Source organism: Manacus vitellinus, unplaced genomic scaffold (assembly GCF_001715985.3).
Source record: "Manacus vitellinus isolate BGI_N305 unplaced genomic scaffold, ASM171598v3 scaffold_24_pilon, whole genome shotgun sequence".
In the NCBI taxonomy this organism is placed as follows: Eukaryota; Metazoa; Chordata; class Aves; order Passeriformes; family Pipridae; genus Manacus; species Manacus vitellinus.
In genome coordinates, this window is record NW_021939798.1 from 5531145 (window position 1) to 5555803 (window position 24659).

General features: G+C 56.6%; 2 protein-coding genes across 2 annotated transcripts; both read left to right on the forward strand.

Moving 5' to 3' along the window:
* Nucleotides 1-564: 564 nt before the first annotated feature.
* Nucleotides 565-5543, forward strand: MRPL38 (mitochondrial ribosomal protein L38). Its single transcript, XM_018073118.2, has 9 exons — nucleotides 565-648; nucleotides 1524-1703; nucleotides 2294-2422; nucleotides 2504-2712; nucleotides 3048-3120; nucleotides 3667-3712; nucleotides 4054-4212; nucleotides 4542-4678; nucleotides 4946-5543. The coding sequence occupies exons 1-9, from the start codon at nucleotides 582-584 to the stop codon at nucleotides 5080-5082; spliced, it is 1137 nt and encodes a 378-aa protein (XP_017928607.1). The 5' UTR covers nucleotides 565-581; the 3' UTR covers nucleotides 5083-5543.
* A 1811-nt stretch (nucleotides 5544-7354) lies between these two features.
* Nucleotides 7355-23218, forward strand: TRIM47 (tripartite motif containing 47). The gene is made up of 13 exons (XM_029960073.1): nucleotides 7355-7868; nucleotides 8450-8545; nucleotides 8620-8853; nucleotides 9133-9304; nucleotides 9620-9700; nucleotides 10813-11444; nucleotides 13483-13960; nucleotides 14542-14633; nucleotides 15752-15847; nucleotides 16402-16632; nucleotides 17197-17392; nucleotides 18087-18161; nucleotides 19352-23218. Exons 1-13 carry the CDS (start codon nucleotides 7422-7424, stop codon nucleotides 19975-19977), a joined length of 3456 nt encoding a protein of 1151 aa, XP_029815933.1. The 5' UTR covers nucleotides 7355-7421; the 3' UTR covers nucleotides 19978-23218.
* The last annotated feature ends 1441 nt before the right edge of the window (nucleotides 23219-24659 follow it).

Here is a 24659-nt window from a genome sequence, read left to right on the forward strand (position 1 = left end):
GTGCCATTTCCACAAGTGCTGAACCTCTTCTGCTGGAGTAGGAGCGGTTTCAGTGCCAAGCAGTGACACTTGTGACACTTCACTAGTCTGTGACTGTGGGTTCTGTTTGGAGCGATGGACTCCTACAAATGCCACCTTTTGGAGGAGACTTTACAAGGACCCCGTGGTCCCAGAGGGACTGGCAGTGTATGTGGTGAAAGGCAGGGTCTGCAAGGTATAAAATACCAGAGGCAGACGTTTCCCTGGGGATTTTATGGAAGCAGGAACTGAAGTACAAAAAACGAGGCAGGAGCAGGGCCTTGTCCTGTACCCAGCTTTGGTATGTGCCCTGCCCATGGCATGAAGGAGGGTCTGGGATAGTTCCCTCGGGGGGGAAGGGGAGCCCGGGGGCTGCGGAGACGTTTCTAACCAGGCGCTGCCAGGGGCAGCCCCGCCGCGATGCCCGCGGGGACGGCCCGAGTCAGTGGGGCAGCAGGCACTGCGAGGGGCAGCCCCATAGCAGCGGGGCCTTCAAGTCAGGGCTGCGCGACGCGCGCCCGTCGCCATGGTAACGGGGTCCTTCCCCCAGCCCGGCGCACAAGATGGCGGCGCCCTTGCTGAGCGCGGCCGTGCGCGGGGCCCGGGGCGGGCGGAGCTTCGGAACGGCCGGTGAGGGGGGCAGAGGGCTGGGACCGGTCTGGAGGGGACTGGAGAGGCGGGAGGAGCGCTCCCGGACGCCTGGGTCCCGAACGCCAGGCCCTGTCACCAGCAGTGTCCCCCAGGGTTCAGTACTGGGCCCAGTGCTGAGGGAACTGGGGCTGTTCAGCCTCCAGAGACACTGAGACACTCCCCAGTGTGTGCCAGGGTCTGCAGGGAGGGGGCAGAGGATGGACCAGGCTCTGCTGGGGGGGGCCCTCAATGGCACAAGAGGAACGGGCAGGAACTGATGCCCAGGAAGCTCTATCTGGACACGAGGAAGATGTTCTTCCTTGTGCAGTGACCCAGCCCTGAACAGAGACCAGAAAGGGTGTGGAGTCTCCTCCCTGGGGATATCCCAGAACCATCTGGACACAACCCTGTGCTGTGTGCTCTGGGATGGCCCTGCTGGAGCAGGGAGGTGGGACCAGATGAGACACTGTGGTCCCTTCCAAGGTGTCCCATCCTGTGATCCTGGGCGTTGGTCTGTTCTCCTGGGCAACCAGCAGTAGGACAAGAGGGCACGATCTTAAGCTGTGCCAGGGCAGGTTTAGGTTGGACATTGGGAAGAAATTTCTTCCAGAGAGAGTGATCAGACATTGGAATGGGCTGCCCAGGGAGGTGATGGAGTCACCATCCCTGGAGGTTTTTAAGAAGAGACTGGATGTGTCATCAGTGCCATAGTCTGGTAACCACAGCGGGGTTGGATCAAGGTCGATGATCTCGGAGGTCTTTTCCAGCCCAGTTGATTTTATGATTCTGGGAATGTGGCTGTGGGAGATGGGGGTGGCACAGCCTGGATCATGCTGCTGTTCCACATTCACTCCTCTCTCTCTGTTCCCCCACAGCCGTGCTCTGGAAGAGGGCAGCCCCCCTGGGGCCGATGCCCAACGAGGACATCGACGTCAGTAACTTGGATGCCCTGGAGAAATACCGGAGCTTCACCCGGTACTTCCGGCTGGCGGAGAAGGAGAGCAGGAAGCCCCGGTGGTGGAAGACGTACCATCAGCACACCAACCCCCCCAAAGGTACCCTGGGAGGGGCTGCTGGAGGGCTGGGAAGCTGCTTTGGGGGACATGGGGTTGCCCCCAGACCTGCCCTCTGAGGAGCTCTGGGACAAGGTCAGCCCTTGCACAGTGCAAATGTCTCCTGGGGAAAGGGGTGGCAGTTTTCCAGGAGGGAGGCTGGCCAGGACCTGCCAAAAGTCACAAAGCAAAGAAATGATTCCTTGGAGCCTCAGTAGTACCACGGAGAGCAGAGCAGGATACAGAGTTCCAGACCTGCAGCAAATGACAGTTGGGCTGCTCCCAGTCCCAAAGCTGGGAATGGGAGGGTGATGAGCTGGGGAAGGAGGAGGAGGAGCCTGGAGGTGCAGAATCAAGTCCTGATCATCCTTTCAAGTCTTTTCTAGTGAAAGGTGTCCCTGCCCATGGCAGGGTTTGGAACTCTGTGGTCTCTAATGTCCCTCCAAACCCAGACCATTCTGTGATTCCACGATCCTGATGTCTGGAAGTTTGTGCCTCTTTCCCACACTTTCAGACATTTCGCAGAGTGTTGTGTTTGGCTGTTTTGGGTGCTCACATGTTTCACCTGTGTGATCTTTTCACCCCATCTGAAGAGCCACAGACAGACATCAGCCTGCCACGTAAGAGGGTGTCACGGGCCAAGGGGATGAGGGAGAGAAAGGTGATCCTGAGGGGGAACCGCCAGAACGCTGAGATGGAGAGAGCAGCGCGGCTCCAGACGGGTCAGTGCCCCACCACCCCCTCCCTGCCCTGGCTGCCCCAGTGCCCAGCTGTGCCTCTGCAGCCTTCCTGTTTCCCTGCAGTGCTCATTCCCCTCGATGAGGTGAGGGCAGAGTGGGAGAGGACCAGCGGCCCGTTCCACAAGCAGCGCGTGGCCGAGCACTGCGGGGTGTTCAGGGACCTGTTCAAGGGGGCCACCTTCACCCCATGGGTGGCCCTGAGGGTGCACTACAGCCAAGAGGATGAGTACCTCGTGCCAGTCTACTATGGGAACATGGTGACTCCGTCAGAGGTGCGTGAGGGGGGCTGGGAACAGCCTGGACCCCGTGGGAGGCCTGTTCCTGTCTGTCTGTTTCTGTCAGATGCTTCCAGTGTTCCTTTTACTGCAGTATTTCCTCTGTGCTGAAGGAAATGTATTTGATGGACCTGATAAGGACAGATATTTGCAGCAGGATGGTTGTCTGTTAGCAGGCTGATGGTTATTAATGCTCTGGGGGCAATCCAGGTGGAGCTGGATTCCAGTGGCCTGGCTGTGCCCAGTCTTTGTTGTTTTCGAGCCTTGCCTGTGACAAATTCATGGAATCTGTTGTTTGAGTGATTTACCTTCTCTTTATGTTGCCCTTTTAGGCTTCCAGTCCCCCTGCAGTGTCATACGAGGCAGATAAAGGCTCCCTCTGGACTTTGTTGCTCACAAATCCAGGTAAGCAGAGAGTTCTTTAAAAAAACCACATTTAAACTGGGTTGTTTCACTCTACTTTTGGTTAACTCCTGTTTCTTTTGGCTGCATAGTCAAAGGTGATGTGATATCTGCTAGGGAGGGACATGTAATATGTAGGCAAGACTGTAGCCTCCCCATATCTGTAGCAGTTAAGAGAGAGAACAGTGACACAACAGGACCTGTATCACACCAACAATTCCCTGACTCCCATCCCAAAATTCCTCTCCCTTGTCAGTCTGCCTGGAAGGCAGGTTTGCTGACACTGTTCACCCTGAGAAACCAAGGCACAGTGAAGGGAAGCAGCCGACTGAGAATATTCCAAGAATCTCAGAATTAGATCTGCAGAGTTCTTTGCTCCTCATTTTAAACTCAATCCTATAGCAATGAGCTCCTTTTGTGATAGGAAAGGAATGCTGGGAGGTTTCAAGGTGCTCCCTCTGATCAAAGCAGGTCTGAGCATTCTCACTTTGGGGTCAATGCAAACACCAGGGGGTCCCTAAGTCACCTTTCTCTGTTGTGTGTTGGCAGATGGACATCTAAGGGACACAGACTCGGAGTACCTGCACTGGCTGATGTGAGTACAACAGAGCCACATGCCCTGTGCTCAGGGTGTGGGCAGGAACTCCCCCAACAGCTTGGGAATCCGTGGCTTTCCCTGGTGCCCCTGCCATGAGCTCCTGTAGCCCCCTGTTCTGGGTCCTGCTGAAGATGCAGGAGTTCCAGGTGTTGCTGCTGTTTGGCATTGCAATCACTGGATGGGATTTTTCCTCCAATGAAAGCAGCCTCTGCTATCTGTTCCCTTATCAAATGGGGCAGAAGTCACCTCAAAACGTGGCAGAGCGATTCGCAACCCTGGGTGAATCTGCTGGAGGGAAACGAGTGGATACACAGCAAAGTAAATGTCTTTGTGTTCAGAACCAACATCCCAGGCAATGACATCAAGTCAGGAAAGGAGATCTGCCACTACCTGCCCCCCTTCCCTGCCATGGGGACTGGCTACCATCGCTTCATCTTCCTTCTCTTCAAGCAAGACCATCCCATCGACTTCCGCGAGGACACTCGGCCGACACCGTGGTAATTCTGCTGTTGCTGCTTGTTGTGTTCATCTGCCTGTCACTGCGGTAGGAGGGCAGTTCCTATCACTCCACAGGGTTCTCCAGGGCTGCTTTGGGTTTGTGTGTCCCTTGCAGCCACAATCCCAGCCCTACAGAGTCCTGTTGCTGTGGAACTGGACTGGGGCAGAAATGTGCACAGAGCTGGAGACACTGGGAGATTTCCTTTTGCTGGCTCCATTTTCCCTATGTTTCATAGGCTCTGGGGTGATGTGGAGCAGTAGTTGCCTCCCAAGATGCTGCTGCAGGGAGAGGTTCACCTCAGCCCTTGTGCTTGTGTCTTGTTTCCAGCTACAGCCTCAAGATGAGAACCTTCAGCACGTTTGACTTCTACAGAAAGCACGAGGATGCCATGACCCCGGCAGGGCTGGCCTTCTTCCAGTGTCGGTGGGACAGCTCTGTCACTTCCATCTTCCATCAGCTGCTCAGTAAGGAATGAATGCAGTGTGTGGGGATGCTGGAGGGGCGGGTGGGACACGATCCCATGTGGCTGCAGGCTCTCGCTCAGGCCTGGGATGTGTCTGGGATCGGCATGGACTGGGTCCTCCCTGAGCCACCCTCCTCCAAACGGCAATCTGAGGGAACAACCTCTAAAAGGCTGCTTGGAATGAGCAGCCCTGTTCCCGTGGGGGTGGAAGGGGGCCTGGGTTGGGATCTGAGGCCTCGTGCTGAGGTTGTGGGTCCCTCCTTTGCAGACATGAGGGAGCCGATATTCGAGTTCGTGCGCCCGCCCGTGTACCACCCTCGCCAGCTGAAGTTCCCGCGCCAGCAGCCCCTGAGGTACCTGGACAGGTACCGGGACACGGAGGAGCCCACCTACGGCATTTACTAGGAGCTGGCCCCCTCCCAGCGCTCTGTGCCCACTGGGATGCTGCCTCCCAGCTTTGTGCACTCCCTCAGTGCCTCTGGAGGGAGGTGACAAAGTCTCAGCCCCTCAGCTCCCAGATCCCCTGGGAAAGGCAGGCAAGGGCAGCAGGTGCTCACAGTGCTGGAGCTGCATGGTCAAGAGGCTGCTTAACGAGGACATTCGAAGTGAATCCAGGCTGAAATCTTGCTCCCGATTCTGCAGCAGAGCTGATCAGTGGCTGGCAGGGTAGAGTCCCCCCAGAGATGCCCTGCCTTGCTTCTCTGCACGGATCACAGTTCTCCTTTTGCCTGTTTAGGGAACAAACAGAGCCAGGCCAGCCTGGATTTCCTCCTCTTAACAGCGCTGCAGTTCAGGGCTGTGTCAGCCTTTATTTGTGCAGTCCCCTTGGAGAGATGAGCCTGATTAAACACACTCTGAGAAGTGTTGGCAGAGCTGTCTTTATTGGGAAGAGCCTGTTATCCCAGCCAGCTGGCACAGAGCTGGGGAGCTCAGCAGGGTGCAGGGGAGAAGGGCAGCCCTTCGCCTGGCTGGGACCACTTTCCCTCTTGGATATTGTGGGTTGGGAAGTGTTTGGCTACACAGGTGGTAAACCTGCACAAGGTCAGTGTTTGTGGATCTGGCTTCAGCTGCCCAAGCACATGGACCTCAGTGTCCTTCCCCTCACTCCCTGGACAGGATGTACCTGGTGTGGACAGGTGGAGCACAAGCACAGCTGCTGGGGTTGGGGCAGACCTGTGGTGGTGTCCTGGCACTGCTGCTGCTGGTCCTGCTCCGAGGCTGTGGAGTTCCTCTGCTTTCTGCTGTGCTCTCCAGGGCTCTCCCTGTTCACATGTTTAATCCCCAAAATACCAACGTGCTCCTGCTGTTAAAGCTGCCTGTTCCCAGCTCTGCTTCCCAGTGACTTTCTCTGCAGGTCCTCTTTTCCTCAGGAAATGAAAGCCTCCAGCAAACACCTGAGACTGGGCTGAAGTGTCCCCTTACTGCTCGTACTCCAGGTTGTTACAGCTTCCCTGGAGCTCCCTGAACTCCCCTCCCATCCTGAAGAGTTCTGGGGTCTGGTTTAAGCCTGGGGGAGGGTGTTGGAGGGGTGCCCACAGGTTGTGTTATGCCCTTCTCTGAGCTTTGAACATTTGGTCAGAATTTGTAGATCCAGCCCAAGGAAATGTCTTGGGGACTGAAGCTCTGCTGGAACGTGCAGGGAGTTGTGACAGGTCCCAGGGGTGGTCTGGGGGGTGGCTCTGAGCCTACCTGTGGTACAGAAGCTGCTCCAACAATCCAAGAGCCCCCTGGTGAGCACCCTGGCTGCACCACAGGCCTGCTCCCTGCTTCCCCTCACCTGTGCAGGTGAAAGTGAAGCTGTTCATGAGGGGAGGCTGCAGAGCTGCTGCCAAGTGAGGTTATCCTGCAGTGTCAGCAGCCTGGGAGTGCGTGCAAGCAGTAGCACAGCAGAGAGTACAGAGATAAGGGTTGGGTGGTGCTCCTCCTGAAACTGAACTGTGTGACAAGGTGAAGGTGTGCAGTGCACAGACACTCACACAGAAGGCTCCACCTGCCCCCTGAGCAGGGACTGGTGGCCCAGGTGACATCTTTGTTGTGTTTCAGGGTGCTGATGCACATGGGTGTTGCAAGGAAGTTCGTAGGAAAAGGTGTGGTGGGTGTGCACGGGGACATGCGCAAACAGCAGGAGCTGGAGTTCAAAATGGAACGATGCAAGGGTGGAATGTGGCCCTGGCTGGTGCGGGTGTGTCACAGCCGTGTCGCTGCAGAGGGAGGTGACACGTGGCTGCAGCAGCGGTGGGTGCCTCTCTCTGCTGGTTCTCACTCTACCGAGGTCTCTGTGCCAGGGGGAGCTGCCGTGCTGTGCTAGGGGATCCAGCCCTGGCAGAGGTGAGGATGCCTGGGAGTTCCCTGAAAGGGCAATAAAAGAATGAAATCCAGCTGCACATCGATATATACCTGTGCAAGCACATTCACGGAGGTCACGTTGATCTGATCCCTGTCAGCCCCCTGCGTGTGTCCCTGTGCTGCCACTGCAGCATTCCATCCTCTCCAGAGCCTCCTGCTCTGCTTCACAGCCCTCCCTCTCCCCGAGGGGAGCAGCTCCAACCCTCCCTGTCACCTCGTCTCCCCAGCGTGTGGCACACCCAGCGTGGCCAGCGGGCACCCACTGGGTGTCTCTTTAAGAGCACGTCCGGCTGGGAGCCCTGACCCGCCTCCGGGCACAGCGTCACCATCTCCTCCTCCCCTGCACAGCTGAGTTTCTGTTTCCCCGGCTCCTCGCCCCGATCCCCGGCACAGGCAGGATGGCATCCCTCGTCTCGCTGAAGCTGGAGGAGAAGCTGGTGTGCTCCATCTGCCTGGACCTGTTCAGGGTGCCCGTGACTTTGCCCTGCGGCCACAACTTCTGCAAGCGCTGCATCAGCGACCACTGGCACAAGCAAGAGCGGGCGCCCGCCGGGGCCGAGAAGGGCTATACATGCCCCGAGTGCCGCAGGGACTTCGAGCAGTGCCCGGAGCTGGAGAAGAACGTCACCCTGTACAGCGTGGTGGAGCTGGCGAGGGACGGGGACGCGCGGGGCGCGGGCGCGGGGAGGTGCGAGGTGGCCCCGGGCGAGCTGTGCCGGCAGCACGGGCGCCCGCTGGAGCTGTACTGCGAGGACGAGCGGCGCTGCATCTGCTGCGTCTGCATCGTCCGGCAGTGCCAGGGGCACCGGCTGGAGCTCTTCGAGAAGGAACGGTCCAAAAAGCAGGTGGGGACGATGGGCGGCAGGGATGGGGCGATGGGAGAGCGAGCAAGGGGAGTCACAGCAGCTCGGGCATTCACTGCCCCGTGCCCTGCTAGGGGGATGTGATGTGCCTCCGGGTGCCAGGTTGTGCTCGGCCTAAGCTGAACAGGGGGTTTGCCAGGAGGTGCCACCAGTGCCCTGCTGCTCTCTGAGAAACCAGGTGCTGTCAGGAGCAGCAGCGAGCTGGGTAAATCCAGCAGCGCTGGATGAACGGTGATACATGTGTTTATGATCCTCTGATCTAGAGAAAACAGATAAAAAAGAGGTGAAAGACAGCACAGAAAATCACTTCTTGGTGACCCTGATGCAGTGTCCCCTTCCCAAGGCTTCTCCCTCCCCATTAGCCTTGTCCTGCAGCCCTGAGAGGGCTCCTGGGGGCCAGGTGGGCAGCAGTGCTGTACTGCAGGATATGCAATGGGACACAACTGGAAGAAAGGACTGGGCATGGCACTTAGTGCTGTGGATTAGTTGGTGGTGTTCAGCCAAAGGTTGGACTTAATGACCTTGGGGGTCTTTTGATTCTGTATTGGTGCCTCTCTTCACAGATCATTTTGAAAGAGTCCCTGGAAAAAGCGCAGGAGGAATCGAAGCGGATTGAGCGGGCGATGCGGGAGCTGGAGGAGCAAACACGCAGCATCAAGGTAGTGCTGTGGCCACCTCTGTGCTGGGCACGTGGGTGGGAGCACACTGGCTCTCATGGCTCTTCCCTACCCAGGACTCCTCCGAGGAGCTCAAATCTCAGATCCAGAGCAAATTGTCCCACCTGAAGAAATCTCTGGAGGATTTCGAGGGTCAGTCGGTGGCCAGGATCGAGCAAGAGCAGGTGGTGGCACTGGGGCGCGTGGAGGAGAACTGGAGCCTCCTGAAGGACAGGCTGGATGTCCTCAGCCAGCACAGGGAGAGGGCTCAGAGCCTGCTGGCCTGCCCTGACCACAGGACCTTCCTCCAGGTACCATCCTGACGCTGTGTCCCTTCTTGTGCCTGGGCATTGCCAGCCCTGCACCCTTTCAGTGAGGGCAGAGGTGTGTTCAGCCCCTTTCCCAGGGGGAACACATCCTCAGCCTGGCTCAGGGATGTGATGGGGCTGTGGGGAAGAGCTGTTCTGGTGGGATTTGTGTGGGCAGTGCTGTGATCCCGCTGTCACCCACTGGGGAGTCACAGTGTGTGCACATGGATTTGCACAGTCCTCCCCAGGCTGGTGCATGGCTGTCTGTGTGTCTGTCCACAGGAGTTCCCCCTTCTCCCACCTCTGGAGAGCCCAGAGGCACTGGTCCCCGTGGAGTTTGATGTGGCTCATGTGATCAAGCCCATCTCTGACATCCTCACCGGCATCTCCAGGCTCCTGCTGGAGGACCTGCCCGGCTCTGGGGCCCCCAAAGCCCCCAGTCCTGCTGGCCAAGGTAGTCCTACTGCTCTCAGGGCCACCGAGTCATCCTGAATCCCAGCCTGGCCCACATCATGGTGACAGGGACTCGGTTGTCAGGCTCAGGGGGTTGGGATGGGGACACATCTACTGTTCAGCAGGTGGGGTGGGATGAACTGGGTGGCTTCCCCATGTCCCCTCCTTGCTGGGAATGCTGAAACAAGTGGGCACATGCCTGCTTCCAGGCTTGGATATGATGGACTTCCTCTTCCTCCTCCCCCTCCCATGAAGCCAGGAAGAAACAAGCTTTTTGGGTGGCATCACTCAAAATGCCTGTTCCCATCCTCCACAGGCCCAGTGCATCCCCAGGCGCCGGCGGTGAAGGTCTTGAATCCTCTCCCCAGGTGCCAGCTCCGAGCTGAGCTTCTGAAAGGTGAGGAGCACAGGAGGGCCTGGAGGGACAGGGGGACCCAGCTGGGGTCCCCAGCAGGCAGAGATGTCACCAAGCTGGGCTCCTCCCTGGGAGAAGGATGGTTGTGGCTGCGGGGACAGGGGTTCCTTCCACGGTTCTGCCAATCTCTCTCCCTAAATGCGGGATGGGGTGGATGGGCTGGGGGACATTGTGTGTGTGTATGAAAGGGCTTATTAGGGGGATTAGCAGCACCAGGGAGTGCTTTCCCCTGGAAACTGGAGCTGCCTGGCATTGGATCAGTCACTGCCCTGCACGGCACAGCCCTAGTCCAGTGCCCTACCTGCAGTCGTTGCTCTCTATCCAGGGATATGGCCTCAGCATTCCCTGTCACAGTCCTTCATATCCCCTTCCCGGGCCCATCCTGCTCCAGTTCCTTAGGGATTTCCTCACTGCCCTTTTCCCATCTCCTCCCTGTTGGGAAGAGGGTTGGGCAAAGTTCAGGGAATGTTGGTCACGTCACTCTTACCAGGGAGGCAATCACTGCCTATGGGACCTTTAATTCCTTTTATTAGTCCCACAAAAAACGTTCTTAGGGTTATTAATAGGAAAACCCCCGTTATTTATGGGCAGAAGGCAGGAGCCCAGTGAGCTGTGGGCCAGGTTGCTGTGGGAGGAAGGTGATGTGCTGGTGACCAGTGAATGCCCATGGCAGGAGTTACAACAGCCCATGCACAGGAGAGTAACTCCCTGCAATACTATATTTATTTGCCTGGTTTTCTCCCCCCCCTCGCCACCCACGCTCGTATTTTTTTGCTCATAAAACCAAGATCTCTTCCAAAATGGCCATGGAGCCGCTGGTATTTGTTGGCTGTGAGCTGGGCTGTGCAAGGACTGTGTGAAGCATCGTGTCTCAGTGCCTTGCCAGCTCTCTCTGGGCTGCTTCTCTCCCTTCCAGGGCAGGTATCTCATCTCACCTCGCTCACCTTCCCCTCCAAACAAACTTGTTCCCTTCTGTTTCGGGAGCCAGCCCTACACAGTTTAAACCCCATCACTGCTGGGGGGGGTGTGTCACACCAGGGGCATAAAGATCTGATGAATCTTTTCAGCCCCACCCATGCTGTTGCTCTTCCCAGACCACCGCAACCTGACCTTCGATCCCGAGACGGTCAACAAGTACCTGGAGCTGTCGAGAGGTGCCCGGAAAGCCAAGCACTGCACCACCCCTATGTACAGGGGACAGGGACCCCGCTTCGAGCCCTGGCAGGTGCTGTGCACGCAGAGCTACGGCTCAGGACACCACTACTGGGAGGTGGAGATCTCCAGCCACTCCGTCATCCTGGGGGTGACTTACTGGGGCCTCCCCTGGGAGCAGCAGCGGGGCCACAAGTTCAACATCGGGCTGGACGGGGGCTCGTGGGGGCTGCAGGTGCGGGAGGATTGTTACCTGGCCTGGCATAACGGCCAGGCGGAGAAAATCCAGGAGCAGCTGTACAAGAACCTGGGGGTCAGCCTGGATTATGGCAAGGGGCTCCTCTCCTTCTACGGCCTCGGGGAGAGGATGCAGCTCATCCACTCCTTCCACGATGTCTTCACGAAGCCCCTCTACCCTGTGTTTTGGCTGTGTGAGGGCCGAGTGGTGACGCTGTGCTGGAGGGACCGAGCTAGAGCCGCCACACTGATCCATCAGCCCGGCTGGTGCCACAGCCAACCTGCAACCAGGACCTGTCACAGTGCAGGAGGGACCTCGATACCGATTTTAATGAGAGCTGATGAGGACAGACATGAAAATTAACCGATTTAATCTGCATATGCAAATATACGCTGCTGACGAAGGGAAGTGGAAGGAGGCAGGGCTGGAGCTCACCCTGTGGGCAAAGCCCCTGGTCACTGTGTGTGGGGGCACATGTGGGTGCCTGTCCCTGCAGACGGAGCAAGGGAGGGGGAAACAGGGAGTGAAAGAATTAAGTTTTTCCCTTTCTCCTATCCCTGCCAAACCTCCCAAGCCTGGAGAATATTTGGGGTGAGGGAGAGCGTAGAAAGGGTGCTGCTGCCACAGAGTGCTGTGGAGCAATGCAGAGGGAGCCCTGTGCTCGCCCAGCCTCACATGCAGGCAGGTCCTGCTCCCCCAGCCCCTCCCAGTCCCCTCTTGCCACTCTCGGACATGGCAGAGGAACTGTTCATGATTCTATGCTGCAGTTCTTTGTATGATGCTGCTTTTCTCAACAAAGCTCTATTTCCCTACAGGTTTGACCTTAGTGCTGGTGGGAGATACAGGACCAAGCAGCATAGGGGGAAGGGGAGGGAAGCTGGGTGCCCCTGTTCCCGCACCCATCCCTGCAGGGCCCCATCCTGCCCCTCCATGTCCTCGAGGGGTTGGGGACCAGCCCCTTGGAGGGACCAGCTGGCGGAAGAACCAAAGGGTCCTTTATTTACCGCAGCACTGTGATAAGGAAACCTGGTTTCCTATGGCTCTGCCCCAAGGCTGATCTGGCACAGAAGAAAATTCTGAAGTTTTGATTGAAGCTTTTCCAAGGGCGAGACCGCAGGTCCGGCGCCTCCTCCTGCTCCCTCAGGAACGCTGGTGAGGGATAACGGGGTGAAACTGGGCACTGGGATCAAAGGTGCTGGGGATGTGCAGGTGAATGCATGGGGAATGAATAACATCATTGTTTCCTTTGGGGACAAAAGGCTTAAAAGGATCAAACCCCTTCTGCAAGAACAGATGTGATTTTTCTTGCCATGTTTCCTCCTTCACTCCACACCTCCCCACCCTCCCAGCCCTGTCCTTGGGCCAGCGTGGACCTGGGAACTTATCCAAGTCAAAAAATGGTCTGCACAGGAGGGGTCTGGAGACACCATACTTATGAGGCAGATCCTCACACTCAAAGCACTTTGCTTGGTGTCTTATGGGCCCTGGCGGAAGAGGGGACAGGGACTGAGCCAGCCCTTTTTTCCATGGGAATGGCTGATGTGGGTCCAAGGGCACGGGGCTGGCAGGAAAGCACCCGCAGTTATGCACAGGGGGGGCCAGGACCTCCCATATGGCCTCAAGGTGGGGAGCAGCTCCTGGGGAGCGGTGGGGTGGCAGCAGGTCCTGGGGTAAGGGGATGCTCACAGAGGACAGCAGACCCTTTGGGGTGGGTTTGGAATGGGCTGGCTACAGCTTCCCGGGATGGGAGATTTGGGGAGGGGCAGCAGCTTCCCCTGGGAGCAGCAGAACTCTGGGAAGAGTCCAGATCCCAGTGGGGCAGATCCTTTAGGAGGTGGCAGACCTCCCCCAGAGGCTGGGGGGACAGTACATCTTTATCGGGGTGGCATCCCCTGGAGGGCTGGGGGGAGATCTCCCTGAAGGCAGCAGATGCCGGGGAGAGGAAGCAGATGCCCGGTGGGGGTAAATCCTAGGGGTGAGAACTCGCCAGGAAGACGAGTGACTGGGAAGCAGGTCCAAGGGGCTGAACACCCCCAGTAACGCGGTGCCTGGAACCAGGTCCAGGGTTGATGGTGCCGCAGCCCCACCCCGCGCGACGGAGCCCCAGCTGGGCGCGTGAGAGGGAGGGCGGGCGAGGGCCGGCAGCGCCCGCCCCCCCGGGGCTTGGACCGCGCGGACGCTCCGGGGCCCTCAGGGATGGATCTGCGCCGGGAGTGCCCCGCCGTCCTCCGCCGCGGCGTTTGCGCTGGCGCTGGCTGCCCGGGCTCACGAGGTCCTTCGGCTGCGGATGCCCCCATCTGCCTGACGTACTGCTGACCGGTGCGGCCGTGCGGGCACAACTTCGCCAGGGCTGCCTCGGGCCTCCGCCAGCCAGCCGGCCCCCCGACGGCGCGGGGAGCGGGGCCGCCCGCTAGCCCCTCTGCCAGAGCCGGTCCCCGCGTCCCTCGGCTCGCAAGAACGCCCTCTGCCGAGCTCCTGCCGCTGCTGCGGCCGCCACCGCGCGGCTCGTCCCGCCGTCGCGATGGCCCAGGAGCCTAGGAGGAGGATGCGAGGGGAGGCGGAGCGGCCGATCTGTGCCGACGTGTGCCCGCCGGTCTCGGGCGCGCGCGCCGTCTTGTCGCGCCTGGTGTGCCTGCGTGTCGTTCTGCCGGAGACCCACCTAGCGCACCCCGCGCCCCCGCCTTCCGCGCCCACCGCCTCGTGCCCCGCTGCGCCGGCTGAGGAGGGCTGTGCCCCCGCCACCTGCAGCCCCTTCGACGCTTCTGCCACGCCGAGCAACCTCGTGTGCGCCCGGCTGCCCGCCCCCAACGAGCACTTCGCGCCCACGACGTGTTTGCCCCCGAGCAGGAGCGGTGCTTGAGCACAAGAGGTCGTGCGGAGTGGGTGTGTGGAGGGGGGTGCGCGGCAGGTCCCCCCGCGTGAGGTGCGACCCTGCGTTGGGGGTCCTGGGTGGGTTGTGCAGCGTCCCTTGGAGGGTTTCATGCCGCCCCCCTGCCCCCAGCGGGGAGCCTAAATCGCCACGTGGGGTGTGTGCAGGTGCCGCGCTGGTGGGATGGCGTGTGTGGGGTGGTGCTGTAGCCCACACCCCTCGGGGGACCCCACCCCGTATGGACAGGGTGCTGTGCCGTCGGGGAACCCCGTGAGGTGGGGACAGGGTGGGCAGCTGGGGACCCGCTGCCAGCCGGCCCCTGGGGATTTTTCCCACTGTGGAAATCCCGTGGGTGTAGGGCTGGGGTGGGGGTGCCTGGGACACCCTGCAGTGGCCGCCCCCGCGGTCACAGGGCACGCGCCTCCCCCGTCTTGTTCCCACAGCTCCGTCGAGGCGGTTTTTCCCGACTCCTGGCAGCCTGCCCGGCCGCCGCTCCCGCTCCCCCAGCCCTTTGTATCCCGGCGTTTTGGCAGCGGGGTTTTTTTCCATCACTCCCATTCCCAGATGTGACTGAGTCACCTCCTAAATTCACACCCACGAGCCTCCCCGGGAGTCGGGGCTCCAAGCCCAACGTGGTGCTGCCTTCCTGGACGGTGGTACCTCAAATGTGTGGGGCCTCTGTGGGGCTGCAGGCAGATGGGAGTCTGTGAGGCTTGTGGTGTGGTGACACCCTGCATCGGGACCTTGGTAGGGTTTGCTTTTTCCAAGGAAGAGCCCAGGGGTTTGCATTTGGGGACCTTGGTAGGATTTGCTTTTTCCAAGGAAGAGCCCAGGGGCTGTGGACATGCTGGCAGGGAGCACAGAAACAGCCCCGAGCCAGCTCCCACTCTCTTGCGGGTTCTTGGGATTGCAGGAAAACCCTTCTGTCGGCATTATTAGTCATCAGGTGCCTTAAAATAGAAAGTGAGTGTGATCCCAGCCCGGGGGAGCTGTCAGACCTCAGCAGACACTGCTTAACGTCTCCTAGATGGCCTCTGCCACTGCCCTTGCGCTGCAGGCTGGGAAGGATGGACGGGGAAATCACCTGTATCCCCTCACTGGGGACAAGCACTGCAGAGAGCAGGGCCAGGAGGCCGAGCACTAGCGGGGATCTGCCCCGGCTGGGAAGTGCAGTGCCCTCCTGGCTCCCCAGGGAACTCGTGATGGGCAATGGCTGGCGCCAACAATAGCACGCCAGGAAACGACGTGTTTGGAAGGTGCTTCCTTTGCAGCCATGCAGCACCTCTGTGCTCCAGAGCTGGTTTGCTTTGCTCCTAAAGAGAAACCCCCAGGGGACTCTGTGCTGTGTTTCTGAGTGGTCCAGTTCTGCCTTTCAGCTTCTCCACCAGTCCCAGGTGTATTTTCCCCAGCCTTGGGATACACACTGAGAGCACATGGCTTTGCTGCAATCACTGCCTGATGGGTTTGCTTTCAAATTCCTGTTTGTTTGGTTTCCTGCTGGGACCAGGGTGGGGAGCATGGAACTGGACATGACCCTTTGTAGCCCGGCTGCTCCTTTAAAGGTTTCCCAGCCCAGGGAGAAGGGATGTTTGCAGGTTGGATGTTGCAGGGAAAGAAAACAGGAAAACAACTCATGGTTCCCCCTGCATCCTTCACTCGAAGCCTGACAGCAAGGTCGTGGTCAGAGAAGGCTGAACTTAGGGAGAGGCTGGGTGTCCTGCAGCTCCCTGTGGGATCGGGGGCAAAGCTCAGTGTTTGTCCCTTGTGTCCACAGGCCCAACAAGCCAAATTCCTCAGCGATGTGGAGAATGAGCTGGAGGAGCTGGCAGTCACCATCGCGCAGGCCAAGAAGTTGGTGGAGCTCATTAAGGTGACTGTGCCATGGCTTTGCTCTGCTAGTGCAGCTCTGCTGGGCTGGGGAGCGAGGGGAAGGGGCTGTGAGCTTTTGGGGTGTGTGGGGTGTAGAGTTGGTGCTCACAGGGCAACGTGCTCCATAAAACCACAGTGACCCTGGCAAGCATCCCTGAGGATTCTTTGCTCCTCGTCTCTGCTAACCCTCACAGCATCTCTGGTTGCTTTTGTTTGCAACCTGGAAGAAGGAACAGGGCAAGGACTATGCCAGAACATCCTCTGGCTCTTGCACCTTTTCTCCTCGGGCTCACAGGGGTTTGGTCCCCTTTGGCCCTTGTGCCACCACGTCACTTCACTGCCTGGGGACACCAGGCGTGGTGCAGCAGTTAAGTGGCTGTGCCCAGCCAGATCCCTTGATAGGTGAACTGTGAAATGATCTGAGCTCTTGGATGAAGGGAGTGACAGGGTGTCAGGGGGACCCCAGAGAGCTGAGAGGTGGGTGCTGGGCAGGGGACAAGGGTGCCTTCCTGCACCTTCACCTGTGGGACCTGACCTCTCTCTCACTGCACTCAGGGTGCTGCCACGAAGGAGAAGGAAAGGGTCGAGAGGCTCTTTGCAGAAGCCTCTGAGGTCCTGGCAACCTTCCAGAAGGAGGTGACAGGTTTCATCGAGGCCGGGGAGCGCTCCATGCTGGGGGAGGCTGAGGCTGATCTCCATTGGAAGGAGGAGAGACGAGCCAAGCTGGCCCAGGGCAAGCAAAACCTGGAGAACGTCACCAGCACTGACACCATCTACTTCCTCCAGGTGGGATGGGGCAAGAAGGAGCCAGTAGTATTGTCTTTTGGGGTTTTGTCCCATTTCCTGAGGAGCTGGGGGCGAGGAGCCCTGGGATGTGTGGGCTGTAGAGTCTCACTGCTGTTGGCACAGTCCTCTCCCCTCCCCGCTCCCAGGAGGACCAGGCAGCCAAGACTTTCTCCTCCATCCTGTCTGTGACTCAGGGGAAGCTGATGTGCTGCCCAGGCTGGGTACCTGGGCATGAGGGGCAGAGAACAAGAGATTGGGGTGCCCCACTGCCCCCCTCTAGCCTTCCCCCCTCCCTGACAGCCCAGCAAGAGGAGACCTTTTCGGGAGGAGATGCTGCTCCATGTGAGGTGGGCATGGTCTGGGCCCAGGTTTGAAAGGGAGCTAAGAGCAGGTTCCAGGAACATGTGGCTGGGAAAGAGCTCTCCTCCCTTGTGAAGGCTGTCCTTGGGCCAAGTCCATCAGAGCTGCCAGTTCCCAAATCCTCCAGGGCTGGGTGGGGTTGCGGAACAAGAGACAACTTTGGCTTGTTTGAAAACTCCTGAAACTCCGTCTTTTTTGGCTCAGGAATTTCAGGCCTTAAAAGTAGCCATGGAAGAAAAGCTCTCCCCAGCTCCGAGCTTCCAGAACGAGCTGAACTTCACCAAGTGCACCCAAGTCGTGGGTGCTGTGAAGGATGTGCTGTCCACTGCCTGCAAAAACCAGTGGAACCACTTGCAGGGGAAAGGAGTTGATGGGCTGAACTACCAGGAGATGGAGGAAGGTTTGTGCTCACCCAGTGCCTCTGCCTGGAGGTCTCCCCATCACCCTCCCCCTCCTCCCTGCATAGCTGGGAGATGTCTGTGGGCTCGATGTCCCCCATGAGCACTGGCCCCTCTCCCTCCAGCCCTGGAAGCTGCTCAGCACGGGTTCCCTGCACGTTGCACAATCCCTGTCTGGGCTTACGCCTCTGAGGTTTTGTGAATTTTTCCACAGAGACCGGAGGCTGGAGAGGCAACAAACAGCCTGGGAGTTAGGCAGGGCCCTGCGGGAGAGGGCAAGTGGCCAAAGTGGCCTCTCGTGAAAGGGGACTCTTCTTCCCAGGATAGATGATCCTCTTCATGGGGCAGGCTGTGATCTCCCAAAACTGCCAGGGATAGAAAGCCAGTGTGGCAGCTCTCTCCTGTGCTCTCTCATTTAACCTGAGCTCTCTCCTCACTCATTTGCTCAGATTCCCATGGGAATTGCAGCCAGTTCCTTGCCCCGCTGCCCGTCTCCCTGGGGTGGCAGAGGTGGTGTCTGTCCTTTTGTGTGTGGGAGCCATCAGGGATGTGCAGGGGGAGTGGGGATGCAGGAGGCACGGGGGGCCACGTCAGCTGGGTACCACCAGGGTGCTGGGCAAGGGGTGATGCTGCAGTAACACCCTTGTTGGTTTGGTTCCTTGGCTGATGCAAACCCTTCCGTCCCTGTCTCTGCAGTGTTGGCTGAATCCCGGTTTCCAGACAAGTCAAACAATCCCGCCTGCCTGGAGAGCCGTGATTATTTCCTGAAATGTAAGCGAGGGACTTCTGCTTTGACAGTTGTTGCTAAGGTCCACCTTCCCTTTCCTCTCTCCTTCCCACATGCCCGGCCGGCGCTGATCCCGAGCCGACAGCTGGCAGGAGCGCTGCCACCACCAGAGGAAATATTGCTTGGCAAACAAGGAAGCCTCCTTGCTTTCCTGACAACGGTCATAGTCTGGTTATACTGGTGATACTTTTTTTCCCTTGTCTGTGGTTCTGCTGGCCCAGCTGCCCCGGGGGGTCTGAAGGCATCCAGTGTAATTCCTGCTGCCTTCCAGCCCTTGACAAAATTGGATCCTCCACTAAATTAGATCAGAGTTTGTGCATCTGCCTTGTTTGCTGCAGAGCACTGGGCTGGTGAGGGTCAGCTGCAGCATGAGAGGGATCATGCAGTGGCTGAGCAGGGTGGGGCACAAGGGGCTGAGGCTGGAGGGTGCAGGGCTGGGCTTGAGCTCCCACACTCCACGTGTGTGTCCCCCCAACCTTACAGGGGTTATGGGGTCACCACAGGGATGTCCACAGGGGACAAGATCTGCCTTGGTGGCACAGTGCAGCCCACTGGGATCTGTGCTCAGCTTGGTGTGCTCTGCTGCTGCTGTTGGGTTGGGACACACCATGGTTCAGACGTGCAATGCAATCGATAGCAACAGATATCCAGGGCTGTTCCCACTGGATCTGTTTGTGATCCAGTGGTGGTTCTCATATGGCCTTGCATGTTGGGGGCTGCATCTGCTCCTGTGGGAGCCACAGTGCACTGCAAGCTGACCACAAGGAGCGGTCAGTTTGTAGCTGTGACGTGCCTGGTTGGTCTCCTGTCTTCTCAGGGTCTCTCCCTGCCAGGTTTGTCTGTGGTTACCTGAAATCTGCTTTTATATGGGATTTTCCTACCACCACTCTGTCAGGTGGATGCTCTGATGTCATGGTATCATAGCTGAGCTCACTGAGCAGCCCCTCTATTCCTTCCTCTGCCCTGTATTCATCCTGCTTATGGGAGTATCAGCTCTTTCAGTCCCTGATCCTCATTGACTGAAATTTGACACGAGATTTAAAAGCAAGGGGAGTGACAGGACAAGTCAGAAAGGATCATGCTATTTGTCAAAGGCTGGGGCAGAGGGATCAGAGCAGGGAGGGCTGGGAGGATTTCCCTCCTCATCCTCATTTCTCCTTCTTGCCCCACCCAGTTGCCTTCATCATTGACCTGGACAGCGACACGGCTGACAAGTTCATCCAGCTGTTCGGCACCAAAGGGGCCAAGCGGGTGCTGTGCCCCATCCCCTACCCGGAGAGCCCGACCCGCTTCATCAACTGCGAGCAGGTGCTGGGTTTGAACCTCATGAACAGGGGCAACTACTACTGGGAGGTGGAGCTCATCGACGGCTGGGTCAGCATCGGGGTCATCGCCGAGGACTTCGACCCGCGGGAGGCCTACAACCGGGGCCGCCTGGGCCGCAACGACAGGTCCTGCTGCCTCCAGTGGAACGGGCAGAACTACGTGGCCTGGTTTGGGGGCTTTGAGTCCGTCATCCAGCAGCCGTTCTTCCAAACGATCGGGGTCTTCCTGGAGTATTCGGAAAAGGCCTTAACCTTCTACGGAGTCAAGGACTCCAAGATGACCTGCCTGCAGCAGCTCAAGGTCTCCCCTTTCACCAAGGGAAAGGCTGACCCGTTCCAGAACAAGATCAACCACCACTTTGGCTCTCTCTTCTCGTGCAAGCTGAAACCAGCCTTCTTCCTGGAGAGCGTCGATGCCCACCTGCAGATCGGGCCGCTGAAGAAGGACTGTGTCTCGGTGCTAAAGCGCCGGTAACTGCCCGGACAGCGGGAGCGCAGGAAGGCCCAGAAAAGTCTCTCCTGCAGGTTATTGCCACCATCACGGCCTCCCTTTGTCTGTCTTTGTGGCAGCCCTCCCTCCTGTCTGTGCTGTTGGTGACCCAGGGCTGGATGAAGCCGTCTGGCGGGCAGAGCCACGGGCTGGGAGCCAGGATAGGGCTGCATCTGAGCGCCGGCTCTGCCGCTGGGCTGCTGAGTGAACTTGGGTGAGTCTCTGTGCTGCTCCCTGCCCCTCAGCTTCCCTTTCTGGACATCAGGGACTGTGACAAGCCTTTCTTGGTAAAGTGTGCTGCTCGGGAGAAGTGCCACATGGGTTTGAAGCTGTACCTTGGCCAGCTGCCCAGTCCCCCTCCTTCCCATGTGCTCGCACTGCCCTGGCGACTTGCACAGATGCTCTGCTTTGTGCCTTATCTCGGGCTCTGTGTCACTGATGCTTTTTTAAGTGCTGGCTCACTGACACCTTCCACATGCTCCTTATGAAGTGCCTTTGACCCAGCAAGCCCAGTGTGGACCAGGTGAAACCCCAAAGCAGTGCCCACATCACCGCCGTGCCTTGGCGTGCGTGAGAGGGATGTGGAGGAGCCTGGCAGGGTGCTGGGTGATGCTGTGGTGATGCATCACCACTCCTTGCTGGGCTGGCCACCCACTAGTGCTGCAAACATGAAACAAAGATGTGTGCCCTTCCTTGCACTGCAGCCAGTGGGTGTTTGGGATGCTGCTCTGTGGCCAGGCTGGTTTGGGAAAAGCCATGGTCCTGCGTGTTTTGGAGCCCTGTGGCCACAGGTCTGATCCCCACCACAGCTGAAAATCCCAGCTGGGAAAGGGAGAAACTTCCTGTCTGGAGATGGTGAGGGGAGCAGCACAAACCAAATTTTGAGGATGTGCTTTCAGTAGATGCATTCCTTGGGAACTGCTTCCCAAAGCTTTACAGCCAAATTTCCCCCCTCATTTTTGTTGACCCTACTATTTTAAAGGATTTTAATGCTGTTAAACTCCCAGCTCTTCAAGAATCCTGGGTACACTTGAGCTGCAAATGTGCCCCTTAGCTTAGAGAGTTTTTTAAGTGACAGAGATGCTGTGAATATGTCCCAGGGACGAATGGTCTGTTTTAGGGACAGCTGTGAGCGCATCAATAAAAGATGCAGCATCAGTCAGTTACTAAATGACCCTTTAGGCTCTGGAAATAAGTAACAATTAACAAAAACTACTCTCAAGCAAGAGAGAATACTATTCCCTTCAGGAAAGGTGGAAACTTGAAACTGAGAGCCAAAAATGCCAGTTGATGTGTCCTAAGGGAGCTTTTTCAGAAGAAAAACACAGAAATACTGCCTGTATGGGTGGCACAGAGCAGCCCCTGTCTCAGCACAGTGTACCTTTCCACAAGTTTATTTTTTCTGGGATTATTTTGCTACCTACCTCCCAAAGCTTGCTTTACAGAATTGTAGTGCTGTGTAATATACACCTAGAGAGAAAATATAGAGGCTCAGGCTCTTTGCTGGCATGAGCGAGTCAGTGATGACGCAGCAACAGTCAGCAGGGGTGGAAAATGACCCTTTTAGCTAAATATATGAAATATATATATATTTTCCCCAAAGGATAAGCTGGAAATCATAGTGGTATATTCAGGGGGAGCCAAGGGAAAAAAGTGAACATGAATAAAAGGCAGGCACAAAGCCAAGAGGTTTGAAGTTAGAGCCACGTTTACATGTAAAGCCACGTTTACACACTGAGGCTTAAAGAGCTCCTTTACTGTGACTCCTTTGCCAGTGCTGCCAATTCCTGCTGGCATAGGAAGAGGTGCCAGTCCCCAGAAAACTGGGACATCTGAGTGGATGAAGGGTCTGAATGTAGGCAACCCTTTGCCAGGGCAGGGGCTTGCTGGGATCTGTCTGGAAATTCTTTCTCCTCCTCCTCCACATGTGGTGACTCCTAAAATGCTGCAAGCAGTGGGGAAGGGAGCAGTAGGGCTTCCAGGGTGAAATCTTCAGCTGAAATCTTGGCCTTTCCTGGCTGGTGGGAATGCGGCCCAGACTTCTGTCCAGATGGGAATTCATTCCCTGTGCCCTGAGCTCCAGACCCGCTCTGTTTGGCTGGCACCGACAGCGCTCCTGCAGAGCTCAGCCCTTGCACGAGATGTCAGCGGTGACACAGTGCAGGCGTCGCTGCTGCTTTGTGAACACCGAGGGGAACTTGGGATCGGAAATTCCTTACTGGATAAGAAAGGTAGAGGCATGCAGCAGCCTGCTCGCTCGTGGTCACGTCCTGGGAGGAGGAGGAAGGTAACCTTCCTCTCTGCCGCTCGCCTGCAGGAAGGGATGTCACATGAGGGCCCCCATCTCGGCTCTGTCTGAGCCCTAAATCTCATTTATTCAGGCAAAACTCCCACCGTTTGCGGCGAGGAGTTTTGCCAGAGTAAACACAGCAGATCTGGGTCTTTGCCCTGTTTCGTTTGCATTGATTGCTCCGAGGGGAAACCCACGCTGGAGCCGCGCATCCCGCCCTTCCCCGTGTTGCACATGCACAAACCTCGAAACTCCTTCAGGGTTTGGGAGGTTCGGGGGGGATCCTAATCCTGTCTCTTTCCATCCTGTCACCACGCGGGAGCAGCTCAGGAGGACACATCTGGTGTTCAGGCTTTGTGCCTGGTTGTGCTACTGTTTTGGCTGAACTCATCCCTGCCTCGGGAGCTGGGATGCTGGGATGCAGCTCCACGGAGCGTTTGGGGGGTTCCTGGGGGTGTGCTGCAGTTGGGAAGTGCTGTCCAACCCTCCCCTTCCTGCTGCTTGCTTTTGTCCTGGTTGGAAGAGCTATAAACCCTCCTGGTTTAGGGCATGCAGCAAATTCGGACCGATTTAAGACAGGAGCAATCCCCCTGGGAGCTGGATTGGAGTTTGCTCCGTGCTGCCAATAATTTGGGGTGTAAACTGGAATGACTGGGAAACGTGCACAACGCCAGCTCTGGATCCCTGATTTTGGTGTAAACAAAGGGCTAAATGCGGTGTGAGATGAGTTTAGATGGACTGATAGCACTTGGCAACTTAAACAGCCTTTCCGTGTTCCCTTGAGTTATTTCTGCTGTCACAGAGTGTTCCTCTCTTTAATTAGGATTTTTTAAATATAGCTACTGTAGAGTATTTTACAGTGTGTGAATAAATGGTAACAGAATAATATAATGATGTTAGAGATTATGATTTGCCATTAAATACCGTACAGATATCGCTCTGGGTTGTCTTTCCTTTAATTACCAAACCGTTCGAGTTGTCCCATTATCTCGTGTTTATTTTTCTGTGTCCTGTACGCAGATTTTATTTTCCAAGTTTGTCTAAGGGAATTGTGCCAAATACACATCTTTATTGCTTGGCTGCAAAAGGAGCGGAAGAATAATAAAATCCAATAACAATATTGTCAGCCCTGGGCAATTCAAAACAATGAATTGTCTCAGTCTTCTCTTCTGTGTCTGTCCTCAGTTTAGAAACAACAAAGATGAACAGATTAGGTGTTTTTTTTTCCTTTGTGTTTTCAAGTTTTAGAGTATAAATTTTCAAGGTTTTCCTATGCTATGAGGAGGTCTAGAGCTTCCCCTACACACTGGCAATTACACCAACATCCTTTTTTAAGTGCATTTCTTAATGCCAAATGCCAGCTGCAGCTAAGAGAAAAATGTTAATTGGTGAGTTATTTGATTGTTATTTGATATTTCGTGCAAAGCAGCAATGCCTCAGCTGGGCACTTCGGTGGCAGCCGAGTGGATTCTGCTCCTGACTTTAATAGGAGAAGAATCAGGACTGTTTGTTAGAGCTGTTTCTTAAAAGGGAAACTTACTGCTTACTGAAGAAGCGGATATGAAAAGCACAAACTTGTTCTTTTCTTGCCAAGAACTGTACAGATTATGTCACTGTATTTATTTAAATCTTGTTTCCATTATTTAAGTTTCTCTGCTTTTCCCTCCTACTCTGCATCTGGTTCTCAGGCACTCAGACGGGGCTGGGCTACAAACCCTGCAGGGAAAAGCTCGAACCTATAGAAAAAGATATAATTTAGGGTAATATATGTTCTTATTTGTGTATTATTGATATACAGTTGTCAGTTATTGATCTGAGGGAGCCCTTCAAAACAGTTGAAAAGTTTTGCAGGGCTCCTGTATTTAATGAAACTATGCAATCATTAATTTTTAGGAGTTCCTCCTACTTGCACACCTGGAGGCGGGAGATTAGACCCTCCCTGCAGCTCTGCAAATGCCACAGGTATTTCGCTGCTCCCAGATTCCCAACAGACAGACAAACGGACAAACACACACACACACAGAGTCCTTGCTTGTTTATCGGGCACCTGGTTAGTCCTTCCAGTTTACCACACGCTCCAATATAAAGGGGTAATTTTCGGATGTGCTCGATTCCAGCACGGAAACCATCCCAGTATCAGGCTCAAAAATCCGTTTGCAACTGTGTGAAACATGAGAAGTGCCTTAAACGTAAATGACAAAAAGAATTTGTTGGAAGCCTCTTCGCTGTTTAAAGGGGCTAAACCTCATTCTATGTGCAGAACCACCGACTATGCGGGATTATTTTTATTTTATTCCACCAGACATCGCAATTATTTATACACAGCGGACGAGTCCCCGGGCGGCCCGCCGGCCGCCATGACATCCTGCTCCCCGAG